The sequence below is a fragment of the Sturnira hondurensis genome, unplaced genomic scaffold (genome assembly GCF_014824575.4).
Source record: "Sturnira hondurensis isolate 20B ecotype Veracruz unplaced genomic scaffold, ASM1482457v3 Scaffold0010128, whole genome shotgun sequence".
Lineage (NCBI taxonomy): Eukaryota > Metazoa > Chordata > Mammalia > Chiroptera > Phyllostomidae > Sturnira > Sturnira hondurensis.
In genome coordinates, this window is record NW_028082759.1 from 29,429,398 (window position 1) to 29,450,886 (window position 21,489).

Consider the following 21,489-nt stretch of genomic DNA (forward strand, 5'->3'; position numbering starts at 1 on the left):
GTAAATATTAGAACTTCTCTGCTACACATAAAAGGCAGAAAAGGGTAGTAGTAAAAAGCATGGGACTAGAGAAAGATCACTTGGGCTTAAACCTGCTTTCTGCTTCTTAGTAGCTGTGTAACCTTGGGAAAGTCACTTAACCTCTCTTTATGTCTCAGATTCCTCATTTAAATAGTGGTGACAATATTATACTCATTTAATACAGTTGTTCCAAAGATTAAATAATGTACTGTATAAAAGAAGATTATGTAAGTGCCCAGGACATGCTAAACACAATTGTACTAAATAATAAATTATGGTTATTATGATTAATACCAGCAGGACAGAAAACTACTAATGTGATACCAAGTATAATGTATCTTTTTGCACTTGTTTGACCAATTTAGAAAAGTTAAATGGGAACCAAATTCTTCATGTGAACAAAAGAGTATAGCTAACTGAGAACGCTGTATCCTGGAAAATATTCTTTTACAGCATTGCATTTTTAGTACTGTAAATATTATCTACCAGTTGAAATTGTTATTTAAGTAGCAGTCTATTCAGACTTCTGAAATGAAGATCTGCCTTTAATGAAAAATATCTATTTCATCTTAAGTATAAAACCCAGTGACCCTGGCTTGGATAATCTCCCCAGAAGCTTCCACTGTATGCTGAGCACAGAATAAAGATATAGATTGAAGCAAATTTATTTCAGATATTATAGATTGGAGGCACAGCTATGTGTGGAAGTGGGCCATGAAAAATGCAACCTCAACTCTCCCCTTGAACCCATAGTAATTTATCTCAAAAACATTGTTGAGCTCCCTGAACTGTAAGGAAAGTAACTCCCAGCAGCTTTAAATCTTCTGTAGGGTAGAGCTAGCACTATTCCTTGTGCTCTAAGCATAGTGTACCATGGCTTGGGAATCTGACCATCACCTTTCCTGATTCAAGGGGTGATGATCCAAAATTCAATGTGCCTAGGCTTAGTTCTCCCAGGGGGAAATACTTTGTAAATGAGAGAAGAAATAAAAATCAACTGCAATGCCCTCACTGGGTCCAAATGTACCCATAAAGAAGCGGAAACCCCTTACTCACTGAAACAGCATTTTGAGCACTTTATTCAATTATTATATATATATATTTACTGAGCACCCACTTTGTGATGGGCACTGTTCTAGGCACTGAGAATAGGAGGTGAACACAACAAAGTCAATCTGCTCATGAGGATAAATTTCTTTATACCAGGCACTGTATTGAGGATACACAGATGAGTGAGACCTAGCTCTTCTCTGCAAGGAATACAGAGTAAAGAAAGAGAGAGGAAAAAGGCAATAAAGTGTGGAAGCTGCTTCAGAGCTATTCATGACCTCTGCAGATAAATAAGCATTTCCTGGAGAAAATAATCTCCAAGATGACTCCTGAAGGGCAAAGAGGGATTAATAAGTGGCCAGTGTAAGCACAGAGAGCATCTTTGCCAAGGACCACAGAAACAAGAAGAAACTGCAGTGCCTCAGTGTGCTGCATGGACAGATGATGACAGATAGGGACCAGATGATGAAGGATCTTAGAAACCATGTTACATAGCTTTATACTTTATCCTAGGACCACTGATAGCTATTGACTGATGTCACTCAAGGAGTGACATGAGCAGATTTCAATTGTAATACAGAAAATAGACTGGAAAAAAGCAAGGCTGACATTAAGGGCACCACAGGAAGAACTTTGCTGTCCTGAACAGGTGAGGGGGAATGTGGTCAAACAAAGGCAGTGAAAATGGATGGAAAAATTGGGTAGGTTTGAGAAATATTATAGAAGTGATTGTCTGGAAGTGGGTGGTAAGGAGGAGGGTGGAACAGTAGCTGAGTCCCAGGTTTCTAGCGTGGGAAACTACAAAAGATGAAGTCAGTCACTAAGAAACAGAGGTGGGGGTGTGCAAACTCGGAATGAAGAAGTATGATTAGTTCAGTTTTGAAGTTACTGAGTTCATGGTGTCGGGGCATCTAAGTGGAGGTATTAAGTAGGCAGTTGAATATGTAGCCTGAAAACCAGGAGAGAGCAGTGGACTGAAGCTACCCAGGTAGAATAGTCAAATGCTGGGGCAGGAGCCTGGAAGAGGCTCCCCATTGAAGTGGTGAGCACAGAATGAGATGACTGAGCAGGAAAGGACAGAAAGCTAAGAGAAAAGTCAAGGTCTATGAAGTGACGACAAGTATAGGAAGATGGGAGAGTTTTGATAAGGATGAAGTCATCAGTATCAAATTTGGATAGAGGTCACCCATAATAGGCACTATAATTTGTTTGTCTATTGGATGCAGCAATAGAAAGATCATTCACTAGTAGGGTGACCATCTGTCTGATTTTCTTGGGACTGTCCCAGTTTATACCTGTTATTCCAGCATTATTATTATCTATGTCTCCCTAAAGCCTAAATTTCTAAGAAATTATTTGATTATCCTCATCATTAGTTGGTAAGAGCAGTCAAAGACAGATTGCAGTGGGTGTAGGGATGAATTGAAAGACACCAAAGAAAGAAACTTTTTCAAGGGGTATGTATGGTGAGGCTGAGATGGAATTTTAACACATTAGGTGTTCATTGAACTAGATGGATTTTGAAGTTTTTTCCAATTCTGTAAATAGTTCATTGCACTATTTTCCATTACTATTTCATTTCCTTCCCTTAATATCAAGATTTTGTCCTCAATATACTGCCTTTCATTGCAGATATGGTTGACTTAAGAATGCTAGGGAAAAATACAAGCCTCCAAGTTTATTTATGTTTTCTGATTTTTGAAACTTTCAGGTCAGGTCAAAGAGATGCCTGAGTTTAAACATTTATATTTAAAATGCAAATATACTATTATGTTAACTAGTCAAAGCAACTGGAAAATCCCTAAACATATTTGAAATACTTGCATGTTATGAATTCAGTTGTCAATAAAATTATGCTAAATATACCCCTGTAAAGATAATTTATTTTTTATTCTTTGGACATCTAATCTAATTAGGGCTGAAGAATAATATGCTGCTTTTCTACTCTCAGATCCAATTAATTTGCCCAGACTTTCTTTGTATCATTTCTGTTCTGTTTCTCTTGTTTTTCAGTAGCAATGGCCTCGGTCTTGCTTCCCTTTTGGCGGACTACCACCACATAGGACCTGGATGTCCTACTGCTTTTCAGGAACAGAAAGAAGACCCTTGATTTGTCTGTTTTGGTGTTGGCATTGTAGTAAAACAACTGTTGAGTGGGCCTGGGTTTCAGCAGACCATCACGTGAATGGGACCAGTTTCTTTTCTTCCCAAATATCAGAAATTAAACACTTGGAAAAGAGATTTGGCCAAGATGACCCATTTACAGGCTGGACTCAGTCCAGAGACTATTGAGAAAGCTCGTCTGGAACTGAATGAAAACCCAGATGTTTTACATCAGGATATTCAGCAAGTCAGGGACATGATCATCACCAGGCCTGACATTGGATTTTTACGTACAGATGATGCCTTCATCCTGAGATTTCTCCGAGCCAGGAAGTTTCACCAGACAGATGCCTTTAGACTCCTGGCCCAGTACTTCCAGTACCGCCAGCTAAACTTGGACATGTTTAAAAACTTCAAGGCCGATGACCCTGGCATTAAGAGAGCTCTCATCGATGGGTTCCCCGGAGTGCTGGAAAACCGCGACCACTACGGCAGGAAGATTCTCCTGCTGTTTGCAGCCAATTGGGACCAGAGTAGGTAAATGTAGATAGTGTCTTTATTTGGTTTTTCTTTTTCATAAGCATAGCCACTGCACTTTGGGGTGGTATGGCTTTAGAGATAGTGGACTTTTGTGTGTATATATATACACACACATATATACATACACATATATACATATATGTATACATATACAGATTCCACATACCAACAAAAGACATTTCAAGGCCACAAGTTCACTATCATCTAAAGGTAATTCCAGATTCATGGCTGTTTTCTGGAACAACAAAATCATTGTTTTAGAATTGTAAGACACCTTAGACGTCATCAGTCTCTTCATCCAAGTGAGTCATTTATTTTAATAAAATTGAAAGCTGATCTTGCAGAAGAACCATATATTCTGTCTTTAGTGTTCTCATCTTTAACCATCATAATGAAGGTAAATTCAGGAGACAGCTCTAAATCAAGTGTTTTCAAGACATAAAATAATTTCTTGGATCTTCGTCATGACTTTAAAATACCATATTTCTTCTGAGTGCTAGAACTTTCTTCCTACAAACAACCACGAACTCAACACGTCTCTAACTACGTGTGTCATCTCCCCTGCTATACCTGCTCTTCCATACGTCCGGTCTCCTGAGTCAGGAATCTGGGTGTCATTTTGGGCTGCTCCTTGACTTTGCTTCTCACATCCAAGTTAATGGCCAAGTCCTACCCTTCTCTTAAAAAACTCAAACCTCTTTTTTTTTTTTTTGCTCCCATTGCTGCTGCCCTAGTTTAGGTTCTTATCATTGGTCACTTGCATTACTACAGTAATTTTCTAACTGGTGTTTCTGCTCTGGTCTAGTGTCTTCTGAGCCATTCTTATCTACATGGTAGCCAGAGTGACACTTACAAAATTCTGTCACATTACTCTTTTAATCAAAATTCTTCAAAGTAATGAAGGGCCCTTTATGACTCACCTGCTATATCTCCTCTTCACCCTCTTCCCATCCTCTGTTTGGTCCAGTTGGCTGGAAGTTCAAGCCTTATCTTGAATGGCTAAGGCTTTTACATAGCTCCAAGCCTTTGGGCTTGTCCCATCAGACACCTAAAAAAGAAACCAGCCACTTCTCATCTCAATTCCAACCATCCTGGACACAATCTGATTCATATCCATCTTTATGGTTCTTCAGGAAGGTAGTTTTCATCTCCCCCACCCTAACCCTTTATAGTTAAGTGCACTTACTCTGTTCATGTTGCTATTAAAGTATTTACAATGGAAATGTATGGACCACTATTATCATAGGTAATACATACTAAGCCTTTATATGTATTGTTTCACCCATCAAGAACTTTGCATAACAGTCACTTCCACAAGCAGTTATTGAGTATAGACTTGGCACCAGGGCTTGTATTAGGCGCTGAAGACAATGATGAAAGCACAAAGTTCCTGCCCCCCAAAAATTCATGGTGAAGCCCACTGTCCAGCAATGGTGCAAACACATAAACTACTAACTCCCACCTACCATGGGAGAATGCCACTGAGACACACAGATTGTCAACACAGGACATCAGCCTTAAACTAAAGGGAATAGCTGTACTTTTGAGAATGGCACATTATCATTTGGTTTTGAGAACAGGAAATTTCTGATGATTCTGGTGAATAGTCATGCTGACTTCAACTGTGTTTAATCGTAAGTGTTTTAGAATTCCCATCTGCTAAGACAGATGATGCATAGAATGCCAGTCTATAGTGACTTACACATAGAGAAATAAGTCATAGCAAAATATCTTATTTGTATCAGTGTTTGGCCTGTGTATGTATCTCAAAATACTTTAAGAAGTATAATAATAACAAATAGTAATAGTAAGAGGAAGCAATATCTGAAGGAATAATCCAAATGTTTATGATTATGATAACCTTGGGTCAGTTACTTTACTTCTTTACTCTTCAATTTCCTCAACTATAAAATAAAAAGCTTGAGCTAGGTAATTCCCAAGATTTCCAGCTCTAATGGCTCATGAATGTGAAGCTCATTTAGCTTGATGCTATGAATAGAAAGGTATTATAAAATTCACTTTACAGGCTCCTAATCCACTAGGCATTTTGAAGCAATTTCTTTCTTTTCCTTTCTCTCACCATTCCCATTCCCAAGGCTAGGTCTACCTGAGTCATTATTTTTCTAACTGGACAATATTATTTGTTCTAAATATTTTGGTTTTAACAAAAAAGTGAATGATACACCTGTGCTGTGGACAGCCATTGATTATTAAGAGCAAACAAACTTCATTAAGCATGTAGATATACCATCATGTGATTCTCTGGTTATGTGACCTTGGACAAGAAATCTCTCTGAGGCTCCATTGTGTCATTTGTGAGGTGGGAGTGATAATGATGTGTACCTAATAATGTAATTGGAAAGATTGAATGAAACAATGCATTTAGGAACATAGCATGGTAGACACTTAATAGATATTAGCTTCTGCTATTATCATTAATATTATAAAACATCCTACTACAAAAATAATAGGGCATAGGTGGTAATTATTAAAAATATAGACAAGAGTACAATGTTTGAAAATGGAAGTGATCTGCCTGCACACCTGTCTGAAGTGTGTGTTTGTTTTCTTCCCAAACATGTTCCCTGATATACTGATCCAGCCCAAATGGGGCCCAAAAGGCCTGATGATGTTGGCACAGCTTTGCCAAATGACGTCTACACTGTTGTTGGGAGCCTGCGATGATTGAGAAGTGATTTAAATGTCTCATACAAAAGGTTTACTGAGATTAAAATGGTTATTAATATTTATTAAAACTATGCAAATCTCATTCCTCTGGATCCAGAAACCATGAACAAAAGCACAGAATGGTGAGGGCTGGGAAGCGGGATCCTCCAGAGGCACGGGCAGGGCTCCGTCTGCCTGGGTGAGGTGTGCCAAGTGAGATGCTGGAGTGCTCCGGATACCAAGCTGGCCTCCCGAAACTGGGCCATGGCAGAGAACTGTGTGACTTCTGTGTGTTCTCAGGCTGCCAGGCTAACCTGAAATGAATTAGATTAAATCAGCACCCACATATTTATTCATAAATGAAGCTTTCAGGGTCAGCAGAGATTACATGTTGGATCACCAGCTTGGAATACGATGGAGATCTTAGGGGAAACTATTACTCAATGAGCCCTCTGATCTTTCTCACCTAAATTCATATCAGCATTGGCAAGAATTCACAATTTGTGCCTTAATATCTGACATAAAATGAAATCTATTTCTTTCTGAGTTGCATATAGCTTGATTTGCCCAGGAATAGTCTTCATGTGGAAAGAAAAAAGTGAGCATGTGTTTCATGGATTTCCGTCAGTTAAAAAAAGAGGTAATTTTGGTCAAGTTATTTTACTTTCTGGAGTCTCAATTTCATCAAGTGGAAATGGGTATAACACCTGGCATGTGGAGCTGTTGCAAGGATTAACCTGAATTGCCCTACTTGCTGGTATCCAAGAGGCAGAATTGAATAGTGATTAAAATCGCTAACTCTGAAGCCAGATGGTAGGCTTCAAATCGGCTGCCTCCCAACCAGCCATGTGATTCTGAGCAAGTTGCTTAAATTCTTCCTACCCTCAGTTTCTCTCCTATAAAGTGGGATGATGATGATAGGCTAATTGTCACTAGTTGGTGTTCATTAAATGTCAGGTATTTCTTTAAAAATATTCAAATCAGGCAAATACGTATGATACTAGGTCACAAGATGTACTTTCTGAGAGTGGCAGGATTTGATGCCATAACCAACTTTTTTCTACCTGGAAGTATGAAAAATGCAACTGAGACTCCAAGCCGCCATGTTCCAATGTTCTCTATGGCAGCTCGGTTGTATCTCTGAGAAATCACCTGGTCTTAGGGCCTCTGCTTATTATGCCTATTATATTCTCAAAATATAAGAAAGGTATTAGGGGCTCAGATAATAAAAGCCCCAACACTGGACCACAATAGCATACGTTAGTGCTATGTGTAGACCGGCTGGTCTCCAACTACTTAAGCGAGGAAAACACAATTAGTAATGCATTGAAAATCACAATATATAAAATTACACTGGATGTTTTTGTCAGTGTATTGTTTGTTTATCCCAATGAAAAGCTCAGAAATCAATAGCCAAGTTAAAAATTAGTTGAAAAGTTAGCTCTGTAAGGAAGGTGAGGAATTCTAAGGAAGAGCTAAGTTAAAGTGATTTAATAGAGAGAAAAGGCTGATGAACAACTTGGTTACTACAGTCAAGTATAGGGCATTACTCTAAGAAGGCAATTAATCCAATAGTAGGTCTTTCCCCACCATACATAACGAGGGATGAAATGTTTGGATTAAAGCACAACCAGCTGGATTGGAGATTAAGAAGCATGAATCAAAACTTCAGACCTGGGGCTAGGACAAGGGTGAGGGAATAGGGCATTTGCCTAAGGTGCAAAATTTAACAGGCCACCAAAATACTCAGGAGTCAAGGTAAATAATATTGTCATACAATGTTTTAAATCAAATTAATGCTAAAAATTTTCTGTGAACAATGTATCAAAAATTTTAAGTAGGTAGGATAAGAATTATTGATTTTTTTCTTGTGCTTCATGCTCCAGTATAGCTGAGCACAGCACTGCTTAGGCCAATCAGATTTCTCAAAGGAAGAAAGAGCCCTAAGTTTGCTCCTAGGCAATTATATTATAGCACATATACCATAGATCCACATACTGTACAGCTACATAGGATATATGGTTTCCAGATATTTCCATGTATATTTTCTGGTTGAATTGTCATAACCATTAGGGAGTTCTTATTTTTTTATCCTCACCTGAGGACATGCTTATTGATTAAAAAATTTTTTTAGGGAGAAAGAAAGGGAGGGAGAGAGAGAGAAAGGCAGAGAAATATTGATTGAATGTACCCTGACCAGACTGGGGACTGAGACCACAACCTGGGCATTTGCCCCAACTGGGAATAAAATTCACAGCCTCTCAGTTTATGGGACAATGCTCCAACCAACTGAAATATAGCAGCCAGGGCCCATTTGGGAGTTTTAGTATCACTAAGTGACAGATGATGAAGAAGAGGTTCAAGGAAGAGAAGATACTTTCTAATTGAGAAAATATATGATACATCAATGTAAAAACATGGGTTGAGATTGAAAGCTTCCAATTTCAAGCTCATTTCAAACACTTCTGGAGCCAATTGTTCAGTCGCTGAGTGATTAGATATTTCAACATAGCTGTGGAGCTTCTGAAAGTCTGTAAGTAGATTTCTTGGTGGTGGACGAGTACAATGAGACAGTAGAGAGGATCTGAAGTTCAGGGGCTGTGATTCTCAAAAGGAGTGCAGTTGACATTTGGAGATGCTCAATTGTTAATGTGTAAGATTGTATTGAATGTTGTGGAGTGTTTATCCCCTCCGCCAGACATTGTGACAACCTAAAAGACCACCTTTGTACTTCCAAGGTTCTTAGAGGAACTGAAACATACTTTAAGAACCCTTGGTGGAGAGAGTCTAGAAAGGTCCTAACACCAGTGTCAATAACTACACTTTGTTATGTGTCTTTGTACCAAGTGTTTATATATGTATGTGTATATATACACACATATATGTATGTATGTATATATAGACACACACATATAGCATTCCTACCATACTCCCACAAGGATCTATGTTGTGTATAGGAGATATAGAACAGAGGCAGGACTCTTTCCTAGCTGTCTGACTGTAAAGACTGCTTTTTCACAAAGCCCCAGACACAGTCTCATTCCTGCACTGAACTCGGAGTTCCTAAAGCCTTTTACAATCAAAATCGAAATCATTGCTACATTGCTAAGTGGCAAATTGGTCCCAGCATCTAACTTTCAGGTTTCTCATGCCTTCCCTCAGCTCCCACTTTTAGCCAAGAGGCACAGGAAGGCCCTGTGTAAACACTAAAGACATTCTAGTGGGGCTCAGGCAGTGAAGAATGAGATTACAAGCTAGTGCACATCAAGTTGAGATGATTCTGGAGTGTCAATGTCAAAGGCCTGTCTTGTCTCAATATGAGTAGGGAAAAAGGAAGTGGAGAGGGACTGGCAGCTTCAGTATGAGCAAAGGAAAAAGTGAATGAAGCACCGACCAATAAACAGAACTTGTTATTCTTTAGTGGGACCAATCCAAGCCTCATCTGTTTCTTCATGCACTTGCTAAACGTACTGAATGGCTACAGCCTTCTCACTCTGTGAGCTTCTGAAGGTCCATAGGCCACATTCCTCATCTGGGCTCATCATTCCAGACTGGCATCTCATACCAGTCCTCCCCAGTGCTTCCAGGCATGAAAGGACTGGAAGATGAATGCTATTAGGGTACTTGACTTTCTTGCCTTCACAATTCTGAAAGCAAGGACACTGCTATGCTTATTGTATAATGTAGAAAACAACCTGGACTCTGTTGTGAAGGAGCATTTTTTCCTGGGATGGCCTTCAGCTGTTTCCTGTCCCCTCACGCTATGCAGCAATTTATTTGATGGATGTGCTGGAGATAGCAGCTCCTTCAAACATCACTGGTTACTGCTGACCTGTGTCAGCCTCCAAAGGCTGATGTGGCAAGTGCCCTGGCAGCTCTGTGGTGTGATCTGGCAATGGAAGATGGCATGGCATAGGTTCTTTCTTCTAATTAAAACAGCGAGGCCATAGATAGGATATACTCTTCAAACTATAAATCAGGCCTTGGAGAAGGTTCACCTTTGACTTTTGCAAGAGCATGAAAGAGCTTTTCACAAGTAGCAGGGGGTATGTGCCTCCTTCAGTTGACTGTCTTCAGTATAAGAACTTGTGATAGGAAAGGGGACAAATTCTTAGTGCATTCATGCTCAAATATCGGGGAAGCAAAAGGAGATGGGATAAGCCAGGTGGATGTTATGCTTCTTACCAGCACCATGAGGTAACCCCTCTGCCCTCCAAAGTCCCGAAGCCTATTGACAGAGGTTTAAGGAAACATCTAGCTGTCTGCTCTTCCTACAGAAATATTCCCAGAATTGTTCTGGATCAGTTTTCCAGTTGTTAGGAGTTTAGGAATGAGTGAAAACAAACTGAAGGACAGTTATTACAAGTCCTGAAATAAACATTGAGTGCTTACCAAGTGCTTACCACACGGCAGGCAGTAATGCTCTTACACAGGCACTATTAATATCCATATTTAGGCCCTGGCTGGTGTAGCTCAGTGGATTGAGCGCGGGCCTGCGAACCAGAGGATCGCGGTTCGATTCCCAGTCAGGGCACATGCCTGGGTTGCAGGCCAGTTCCCTGCAGGCCAACTTCCAGCAGGGGACACACGAAAGGCAACCATACATTGATGTTTCTCTCCCTCTCTCCTTCCCCTCTAAAGATAAATAAATAAATAAAATCTTTTAAAAAAATTTATCCATATTTTGCAGATGATGAAATTGATGTTCAGAGAAGTTAATTAACCTATTCAAGGTCACACAGCTGGTAAGTGGTTGAAATGCACTGGATCATGGACCCAATTCCACAGTTAACATGCCATGCTGCCCAGCTCATTACTAGAACTCATTTGCCAAATTTTGAGGCCGCTAAATCAGACATTCAGGCAGGCTGTAAGTGAGGTTTCAGTAAGCAAGCCTCCACCACTCACTCGTCATCTCAAAAGACACTAGAAGGATCTCAGCTCAAAAGGCAAATTCTGTAACTACATCCTCTGATGTCACAGAACCTGGGCCACTCAAATGTTGAGAATCCTATCCTGCCGCTGCCCTAATGATTTGACAATAATAATAGTGACAACAACTTTGAATATTAAAATTTCTGGTCCCCCCCCCCCCAAGAGAATCTGGATGTTGCTGAGAATACATTGCAAAAAGTGGTCTTAACATGAGCCTGACTTCAGATAGTGATGGAATCTGTCATTTTTGCCTCATTCTTTGTACTAAAATCTGTTCACAGGCAGACTTTCAGTTGGCAAGCAGATATCCAGCTGTGCAGCTTACTAGCTCTGTGACCTTGGCAAGTTCTACACCTCCTCTAACCCTTGGTGTCCTCCTTGTCTGGTAATAATCCTACGTACTTTGTAGAGCCGGGAGTATTAACTGATCCTAGATAGGGAAGAAGTCTGACACGCAAGCATTCATTTCTTTTCTTCCATAATTTAGGTGGTTTTCCCACTTATACCTCATCCTTTCTAAGATGCCCAAGATATGATTTCTCATTCAGTTGAAAGATCTTATATAAAATAGAATATAACTCTGTCATGTGCTCTGCATGCTGATGAGGGAACGAAGTTAGAATATTTTATGTTGCTTCCCCACCCCACTGGATGAGGGCTGGTCATGTGGGTTAACCAAACAGCTCTTCAAATAGTTCTTTTAAACCCCCTTTTTCCTCCACAAAAACTCCTTATCAGACATTCTTCAGCACTCACAATCTAATGCCACTTAGTCCTGGCTCAGCAGCTTTCTGCCACTGCCAACATCCCCTCTGGTGGAGCTCAGGTCCTTGGAAACTTGTGTGTTAGAAGCCATCTCCCAAACGGATGGAATGGAAGAGGGAGCTGTGGGGCCTCTGCTTTGAGATAAAACAGCATGCGTGTCCCCGCTCGACTGGATGGCTCTCAGGAAGATATCAGAGATCACGTGGCTCTGCAGTACTGTTACAAAGGCAGGGAGAATTCCTGGTGAGAGGGGACTGTACAACCAGGAGAGCAAGCTGTTATTGACAGCCTATCTTTCCAGGCCAGCTGCTCCTCCCAAGTTCACACTTACAACCCAGGAATTTAAAAGATATGGCACTTATTACCTTGTAGATAAAAAAGTCTCTTCTAATGGCTAGAAATCTAGCAGTCTAAGAATAACTTCCTCCTTCTCAGGGCATGGCCCAGAGACAGCAGCCAATCCTGCACTTGCTCAATGACTCCACTTGAATTTGGGCTACGGTGAGGACATGACCTGTGTCTACTCTGTGAAAGACCAGGGTCAGTGAAAGGGGGCATAGAGAAGGGCAGTTTTTAATCAGGTATGCTGAGTTCACTGTTAGAGTTTCTCATGAGCGCCGCTGACTTCTTAGAAGAGTGCATTGCAAGCTATGGGGTCTTTTTCTGTATGATTTGTAGCTTTTTTAGACTATTGGCTGCTTTCCTTAGTTCTCTATGAGCCAGGAAGCATCTTTGATCCCTTTACAAGGAGGAGATATTGTGGAACACAGAAGGAAATTTCTGCTCCCCCCACCCACTTCACCAAGTCCCTGAGCCTAGAACGTCATTGTTGTAACCATCTACCAGCTCTCCTGCCCTTTAAATATGGTTCCCAGTTAATCATTCCTAAGGGTGCTCTCCAGAACCTTAAACAGCTGCGGGGAGTGATGAAATGCCTGCACTTCGCTAAGGTTGTAAATCACGTTCAGGAGCTGTTTACTATAAAGCTATGGAAGTTATTGCGAGTATACTGCAAAACGTAACATCAGACAGGAAAATAAAGACAGGGTAAATTTTGTTGTGAAGGTTTAAAAGTGATGTGTTTTTTCTTTGTATATTCGGTTTCTGTTTCTCATCATTTTTATCTTCTCTTTGCCTCTATTTCTTCCCTATCTCCAGCACTCCCCATGAAGTGTCTCCTGATTTAATTTCAAGTATGGCATTCCCACAAATAACATTGAGTGTCTTTGTGGATGAGAGAATATTGATACTAGTAATGCCACCAGGCATTGGGCATCTCTTTGTACCATGTTCCGTGTTGCTTAATCCTCACAATTTTTGGAGGGCATATTATTATCCTTATCTTAAATAGAGGGCATTTAATCAGGACGAAATCATAGGGCTGGCTGATGGTTTAATCCTGAGCATCTCTCTCTCCTTCTCCATGACACCTGGTTATGTTTGGGTCTCCTGTTGAGGCCTGTGCTGTATGATCTCTGATTCCTCCAATTTTATTAGAAAACCCTTGCTCAGGAAAGTTTAATGTCTCCCCAATAAAGTTGGACCAGTCTCTCTGTCATACGTTTTGCCATATAAAACCTTAAGAATTGCCATCAGTTTCCTGATCCAAAGAACATCTTCTGCTTAAGTAAAATGATTCTCCCTCCTCCCCCTTCTCCCCAGACCTCATCCCTGGTCACCCCGACCTTTGCTTACGTAGTTCTTTCTACTCAGTCTACATTCCCATAATGAGGTGAGCAAGGGCCCTATGGGAGCACAGGTAAGAGGCATCTAACCCTGGTCAGGGCACATGCAAAAAACAACCAATGAAAACATAGATAGGTCAAACAGCAAATTGGTGTTTCTCTCTCTCTCTCTCTCTCTCTCTCTCTCTTTCTCCTTCCCTCCACCCTGTACCCACACCTGTCTCTCTCTAAAAATCAATAAATAAAAAATTCTAAAAATATATTTTTAAAAGCATCTAAACCATCTGGAAACTAGGGCCTCAGAGAAACTTTCCCAGAGGCATTTTTTAAGTTCAGGAGAACTTAAATTGAGCAAGTAGAGGGGAGGAAGTGTGAGGGAGGCTGTTTGAGACAAAAAGCTCCCTATGCAGTGACCCAGGGAGAGAAAGAGCTTGCCCCAGTGAGCAAACCCCAGTTGGTTCCATTGCTCATAGAATAAGGGCTCAGAACATGGAGACAGATGAGGCAGGGTGGAGGGAGGGTGTGAGATGAGGCCAGGAATGAAAGGCTCTGCTTGCCATAAGGAATTTGGGCTTCATGCTTGAAGACAAATCAAGTCCCACTCATCTTCCAAAGCTCATATCCACTCTAAGAAGCTTTGCCCATGGCTGGGGCAGGACCTGAGTCTTTGTGTAGTCTTCTCATGAGTTTCTGATGAGTTAATTCATCATATAATTTTATAGCATGCATACTGGTTAGTATATCACACACCACAGGTAGAGTATTTCAGTTTGATATTTGATCTGTGAAATTTCCCAGAATAATATTGCAATACCTCATGTATCACATATCTTTCTACCACATGCCAGAGACATTACATCTGGGGGCTGCCTTTTAAGGGCCAATTTAAAAATTTTATTATATTCTGTTCTAATTAAAAAGGAAAAAAACCTTTGGAATGCATTATGTACTCCCTACTCTGTTAAACATGGTTTCATATTTTCTTCATGACAAATGGTGACTATGATGAATATAAATTATTGTAATAGCTATCATGATGAGGATGCCTGAGGCATATGGACTCTGTCCTCGTTGTTACATGGCCCATACTGCCACGATATACGTGCTTTCTATTTTTTTCTAGTACTTCTTTCTCCTCTTTGCTGTTAATTGTTACTGTTAGTGGGCCTGCTTTAAAAGCCTCACTTCTAAATTTCTGTGGATTAGAAAGCCAGGAAACTGAGCTTGTTGAATTATATCTTTTGGGTGACGATCTCTGGGGAACCCCAAGAAATAAACTAGATAAGCTGTAGCAGTACATGCATTTTTTAACATCTCACTGCATGCCCAGAAATACAGCTCTGCTGAATGCACCCAGCAGGCAGAGCATGAAGCACCTTCCATTGCAGCATTTATTTGGAACTGTGCTAAGTGGATATCCTGGGCAATTTTTCTTCTAGGGTCTCTCCAACCTTAGACTCATGTACTACATGAGCCTCTCTGACTTACATACCTGCATTTTCTATAATACTTCCCTCAGCCTAATAGAAAGGAATCTATATCTTCTTTTGTACTTGGACTAAAAACTATTTTTAACAAAGTGGTGACTATCCTTTGCATTTTAAGACTTTCCTAGCTGTTAAATATAAGACTTTGTCTCTCATCAGAGCTATATTGGGCAAAATGAAGTAGCTTTTTTTTTGCTTATCTTCTACTATATTTCTTGTTTTCCCTTCACACCTGCTCTAAAACAATGGAGATCCAAATAACATTGTCATTGGGCCCATTCTCTTTGGTCCTCTCACCTGGGCCGCCACCCTTTTCTCATTTGCCCTATGACCCTTGCCTCTACCTTGGCCATATTTTTTATATTAATAGATTTAAATTTCCATTGGTTTGGTCCCTTCAGTATTTAGTCATGCAGGGGAAGGGACAGGACCGGGGACATTGGCAAGGATCACCGGGTCAAAGTTGCCTTAGTTGAGGAGAGAAACACGGGAGAAGCTTTTTCCCTTGTCCTCTGCAGTGGTCTAGGTAGTTGAAGCTGTTGGTTAAGTGAGATACTTTAACCTGGTTTGTTATTAATCTGAGGACAGAGACTTTTGGTCTATAGTTTGCTACTTGGAATTTGTGAATCCCTTAAAATTTTAGACACATGCATTTCGCAGAGAATGTACGCAGCTTCCACCAGATTCTTGAGAGGTTCACAACCTGAAGGGGTTTAAGGACACTACAGTAGATCAAACTTTTACTAGTTAATCCTTAAGTACAATTCTGTGATGTACTGGGAGGCCAACTCCTATTGGGTAATATCATAGACTGGCTGTCGAGTAGATTAATGACTCTATCCTAAACATGAAGGGTTGTAAAACTACAAGAGTAAGCATTCTCATTGAAGAAAATGTTGAAAACAGAAAAAGTGTTAGGACATTAGAAATCATTCATAACCCTTTCACTTAGCTATAACCACTATTTGTATTGAGGATTGAGGTATATTTTGCACACACACACACACACACACACACACACACACACACATTTGGGCTTACACTGTGTATAGCTTTATGAATCTAGATAGACTATTACAGTGGTAAAGAGCTCAAATACTGTGGCCAGATTGCCTGGTATGAATCAGAACACCACTTATCAGCTAAGCAAGCTTGGACAAGTTACTTAAAACTTTATGTGCCTAAATTTCCTCACCTATAAAATGAGAACAATAGCATCAACCTCACAGGGTTGTAATGAGAATTAAAGAAGTTTCTCTGGCCTGTGTGGCTCAGGTGGCTGGGCATTGTCCTGTAAATCGAGAGGTTGCAGGTTAAATTATAGATCAGGGCACGCGCCTGGGTTGCAGGTTCAGTCCCTGACTGGGGCACATGCAGAAGGCAACTGATCCCTGTTTCTCTGTGACATTGATGTTTCTCTCCTCCCTTCCTCTCTCTCTTCCCTTCTCTCTAGAATCAATAAAAATAATAATTTTTAAAAAGAATTAATGCAGTTAACACAAGTAAAACTCAGAGAAAATGACCAATCCATACTTAGCACTCAATAAATGTCAATGTGTTTTTATTATACAGTTTTTTTCACTTAAAATTTATCATGGTTACTTTAGTAGTTTACTAAGTATGCATTGAGCATAACATTATGGCTGGATAGTTTAAAACTCAATTCTGAACATTAGGCTATTTTCAGTTTGGGGACAGTATAAATAATAGTTTAATGAACATCTCTCCATATAAATATTTCTCCACATCTTTGTTTTTCCTCCCTTAGGAACAATTCAAGAAGTTGAATTAATGAGGAATGAAAACTTTTATGGCTTTGGTGCATACAGTTCAATTACTTTCCAGATAATTGTTTTGGTCTCTATTCCCATCAGTCTGCAAGAGCACCCCTCTCCCCTTCTCACAATGCACTGTATTACTACCATACTCTCACTGAGCACTGCTTTCTGTTGGTCTGATCGGCTTTATTTTTTCCTGCTTTTCTTCACTTAGACACTTTGGATTTTTAAGCTATTTACTTCTATTATTTTACATGTTGTTCTCCAAATTTTAATATGGATGCTTTACTAGCAGATTTTCCTTAAGAATCCATAATCGGTCAATCTCTCTGCTCTCAAGGAGGACAAGGAAAGAAAGAATGCTTTGACTTCTCTTTGAACATACCCATCTTTAAAGTCATTCTTTCAAATATGCTCTGATAGCAATCTATATAGGGATTGCACTGAATCCATATAGTGCTTTGAGTAGTATGAACATTTTAACAATATTAATTACTCTAACCCATGGACACAGAATATCTTTTTATTTATTTGTGTCTTCAATTTCTTTCATCAGTATTTTATAGTTTTCAAAGTATACAAATCTTTCATTTCCTTACTTAAATGTATTCCTAAGTATTTTATTCTTTTTGGTACTATTTTAAATGAGACTGTTTTCTTAATTTCTCTTTCTGGTAGTTTGATGTTAGCATATAGAAATGAAACTAAGATTTTTGTATGTGGATTTAGTATCATGTAAATTTGCAGAATTTGTTTATTAGTTCTAATAACTTTCTGGATTCTTTAATATACATAATATCATGTCACCTGCAAAGACTCTGACCCCTCTCCATGGATTTAGATGAAAGCCCATTCTATGTCATGCTCAATGACAGGCAGGTAGAATTTTCTGTATTCCTGTTACAGTGAGGATTTCCACATTTTCCAGCTCCTCCCTTTACGTGGGGAAACAGTTCTAGTTTTAGTCCCAAGGCCTTGACTTCCATCTTATTGCCATAGAAGCATGAAAACTCTAGCCCCTGAAAGACAGATGTGGTTCAGTTGCTTTATAAAGCTTCCAGTCCTTCAACTCTTTGGTGATTCTTGCTTCATTTTTGAGTCCTGGAGTTTTCCCTTCCTTACGTTTAACTTCAGCTATGAATTAACATTGTGAAATTGTATTTATCCCTCATTTCTATTTGATTGGGGAAAGGTCACTGTTTCCTGCTTCCAGCCTATTCTACCATCTCAAACAGAATTTCTAATATACAAATATTTGTATGTTTGTTTTATATTTATTCACTTTAAGATTTTCACTTTTTAATATTTCAAGAATATAATCACATATGCTAAATTGCTGATATGTTCTTTATTTTTATCAACAACTTTTATATCTCTATTTTTGCCCATAGATTCTGTCAAAAATTGATAGCTGTGTGTCAAATACTTCCAATATCAATCTCTCAATAGACTTGCATTTTATAAGTACTATATCATTCATTTTATCTTTAGGGTTGATTATAGACGTTATCTCTAAAATAATGCTCTTTTTTTTCTTAGTTATTTTGACATATTAGATACTAAAGTCCTGCCTGTATAGTTCCTTTGGAGTTTTCTGTTCTGCATTTGACCACCTTAATAATTTTAAGCTTTTTTGTGTTATTTTCTTCTAGATGAGTTTCTTATAAGTTATAATGGTTATGGATGGTGTTATTACATTTAATGATTTTTATTTTTCCTATTTACTCATATGCACTTTTTGTCCGTCCATTTTTGCTGTATACATTTGTACTTATTTGCTTTTTCTGGCAATAATTTAAAGATAAGCTTTTTGCTTTTAATTTTAATAATTATTAACTTAGATTTTTCAAAGACAATATTGTACCTATACTGAATTAACTCCTAGTAAAGAATAGTAAAGAATAAAGCATAGTAAAGAATAAATATAGTGTAGTAAAGAATAAATTAGCAATTTTCAAATCATCTCTTGTAGAAGGTAAGAAATGGCATACCTTTTCTTTTTACTCTAACCCTAGATTTTGCTCTTCACTCTGTGGTTATGGATGCCATCACTTGCTTTCCATTACCTTAGAAAAAAAAGTAGTCATTTAATTCACTTAAAGTTACCTTTTAGTAGTCAATTTCATAACCACTTAAAACAAACATTCAAATTCATCTTTGCATCTTACTCACTTTTTCTGCTCAATATCCGTCCTTTTGCCAAGAATTCTCTGTTCTGGACTTATCTGTATATGTGCTTCGTTGCCTTGGCATACATGTTCCCATGGTTTATTTAGGAAGAGGTCCTAATAGCTGAGTTCTGCACGCTGGAGCAGACTCCATGCTTTTGTTGTTTTCACACACGAACAAGGGCTTGACAGGGTGCATGCAGGCTCAGAGGCTCGGTCTCCAGGTTATGAAGGGGCTTGCTAGCTTGCTTTCTGGCACCGTGGCCTACTGTGTAGTCTTAGAACAACCTAATAATTTTGTTGTGGATTTTTTTTCTGGGTGCTTTGAAATTTTTCTTCTGGACTTTTATAAAAGCTTTCATATTTTTCTTCTTTTCTCCCCCTTTCAGATGCTGAAAAATTTCTTTCTTATTTTGTTTAGGAGTAGTTGTGATCCTGACATTTCATTTTCTTGGAATGTAATATACACTCTTTTGTAACAGAGTATTTCTTCACGTGAGGGAATATTTCCTATTGCTATATTTCCTATACACTCTCGTGTTGTTTCTTATCAAGCAACAGTGTTGTGAATGTCCATGCAATTCCTCTTACCTGAGGTTCACATCAGCTTCTGAAAGTTCCATGGGTGCAATACTGTTTGGAATTTTTTTTGAAACTAAGAAATAAAAAATGTTGATTTTTTCATGTTTCTTGCAAAAAAACTAGAGATAAAAATAGTGGTTCTTTGCTGGTTCTGCCTGAGTTCACTGGCTGCATTCAGCTGTAGGATCAGCTGTAACTGGGCTTAGTTCAATAGCTACACAGCTGGACCTTTATCTCCAAGTAGTCTTTTTTTTTTTAAATTCTCACCCAAGGACACTTTTTTTATTTTTAGAGAGAGAGGAAGGTAGAGAGAAACATCGATGTGAGAGAGAAACATCAATCAGTTTCTGCCTGTATGCAACTTGACTGGGGATTGAACCTGCAACCCAATTATGTTCCCTGACCAGGAACTGAACCTACAACCTTTAGATTGTAGGATGATGTTCCAACCAACCAAGTCACATGGTCCAGGGCTCCAAGTAATCATTGGCTACTATTCGGTATGATGTTCACAAAGTCCTAAGAGAAAAAGTAAAAAAAGTTGCAAGGTCTCTTAAAGCCTAGACTCTGGAACTCATATGTTATTTGTTCACATTCTAATCGACAAAGTCATCTGACCAGCCTGATTTGAAGGGGTACAGAAAGAGACTCTCTGGATGAGGGATGCAGTGTGGTCACATTACAAAGGGAGATGTCTCCTAAAACGTGAAGAATTTGTTATCACCGAACAATGAACTACAGAAGCCAAGTCCTGTTCTTTTTTTGTTAATTTTTAAAGTATATTTTATTTATTATGTTATTACAGTTGTCCCATTTTTCATCTCCCTTTTATCCCCCTCCACCCTGCACCCACCCTCCCTCTAGCATTTCCTCTGCCTTAGTTCATGTGCATGGGTCATACCTATAAGTTCTTTGGCTTCTCCATTTCCTTAATGGCTTCTTCATTAACCTCCCCCTGTCTATTTTGTACCTACCATTTATGCTTCTTATTCACTGTACCTTTTTTCTCTGTCCTCTTCCATCCCTCCCCCACTGGTAACCCTCCATATGATCTCCATTTCTGTGATCCTGTTCATGTTCTACTTGTTTGCTTAGTTTGTTTTTGTTTCTTTTTTTAGGTTCAGTTGTTGACAGTTGTGAGTCTTTTATTACTTCACCATTCATAGTTATGATCTTCTTTTCCTTAGATAAGTCCCTTTAACATTTCATATAATAAGGGCTTGGTGATGATGAACTCCTTTAACTTGACATTTTCTGGGGAACATTTTATCTGCCCTTCCATTCTAAATGATAGCTTTGCTGGATAGAGTAATCTAGGTTGTAGGTCCTTGCTTTTCATGACTGAATATTTCTTTCCAGCCCCTTCTTTCCTGCAAGATTTCTTTTGAGAAATCAGCTGTTAGTCTTATGGGAACTCCTTTGTAGTTAACTGTCTCCTTTCCTCTTACTGCTTTTAAGATTCTCTCCTTGTTTTTAATTTTGGGTAACTTAATTATGTTGGGCCTTGGTGTGTTCCTCCTTGGATCCAACTTCTTTGGGACTCTTTGAGCTCCCTAGACTTGCATGTCTAGTTGCTTTGCGAGACTGAAAGTTTTCCTTCATTATTTATTCAAAAAAGTCTTCAATTTCTTGCTCTTCCTCTTTTCCTTCTGGCAACCCTATGATTTGTGTGTTGGAATATTTAAAGTTGTCCCAGAGTTTCCTAAGA

The 21,489-nt window shown here is 39.1% G+C and overlaps 1 protein-coding gene across 1 annotated transcript in view; it reads left to right on the plus strand.

Moving 5' to 3' along the window:
* Window positions 1–3,213: 3,213 nt before the first annotated feature.
* Window positions 3,214–21,489, plus strand: part of CLVS1 (clavesin 1) — a 162,643-nt gene continuing 144,367 nt past the window's right edge. The window contains exon 1 of the mRNA XM_037058611.1: window positions 3,214–3,711. Within this exon, the coding sequence (XP_036914506.1) occupies window positions 3,257–3,711 (455 nt within the window). The 5' untranslated portion in view covers window positions 3,214–3,256. The remainder of the gene's footprint in view (window positions 3,712–21,489) is intronic.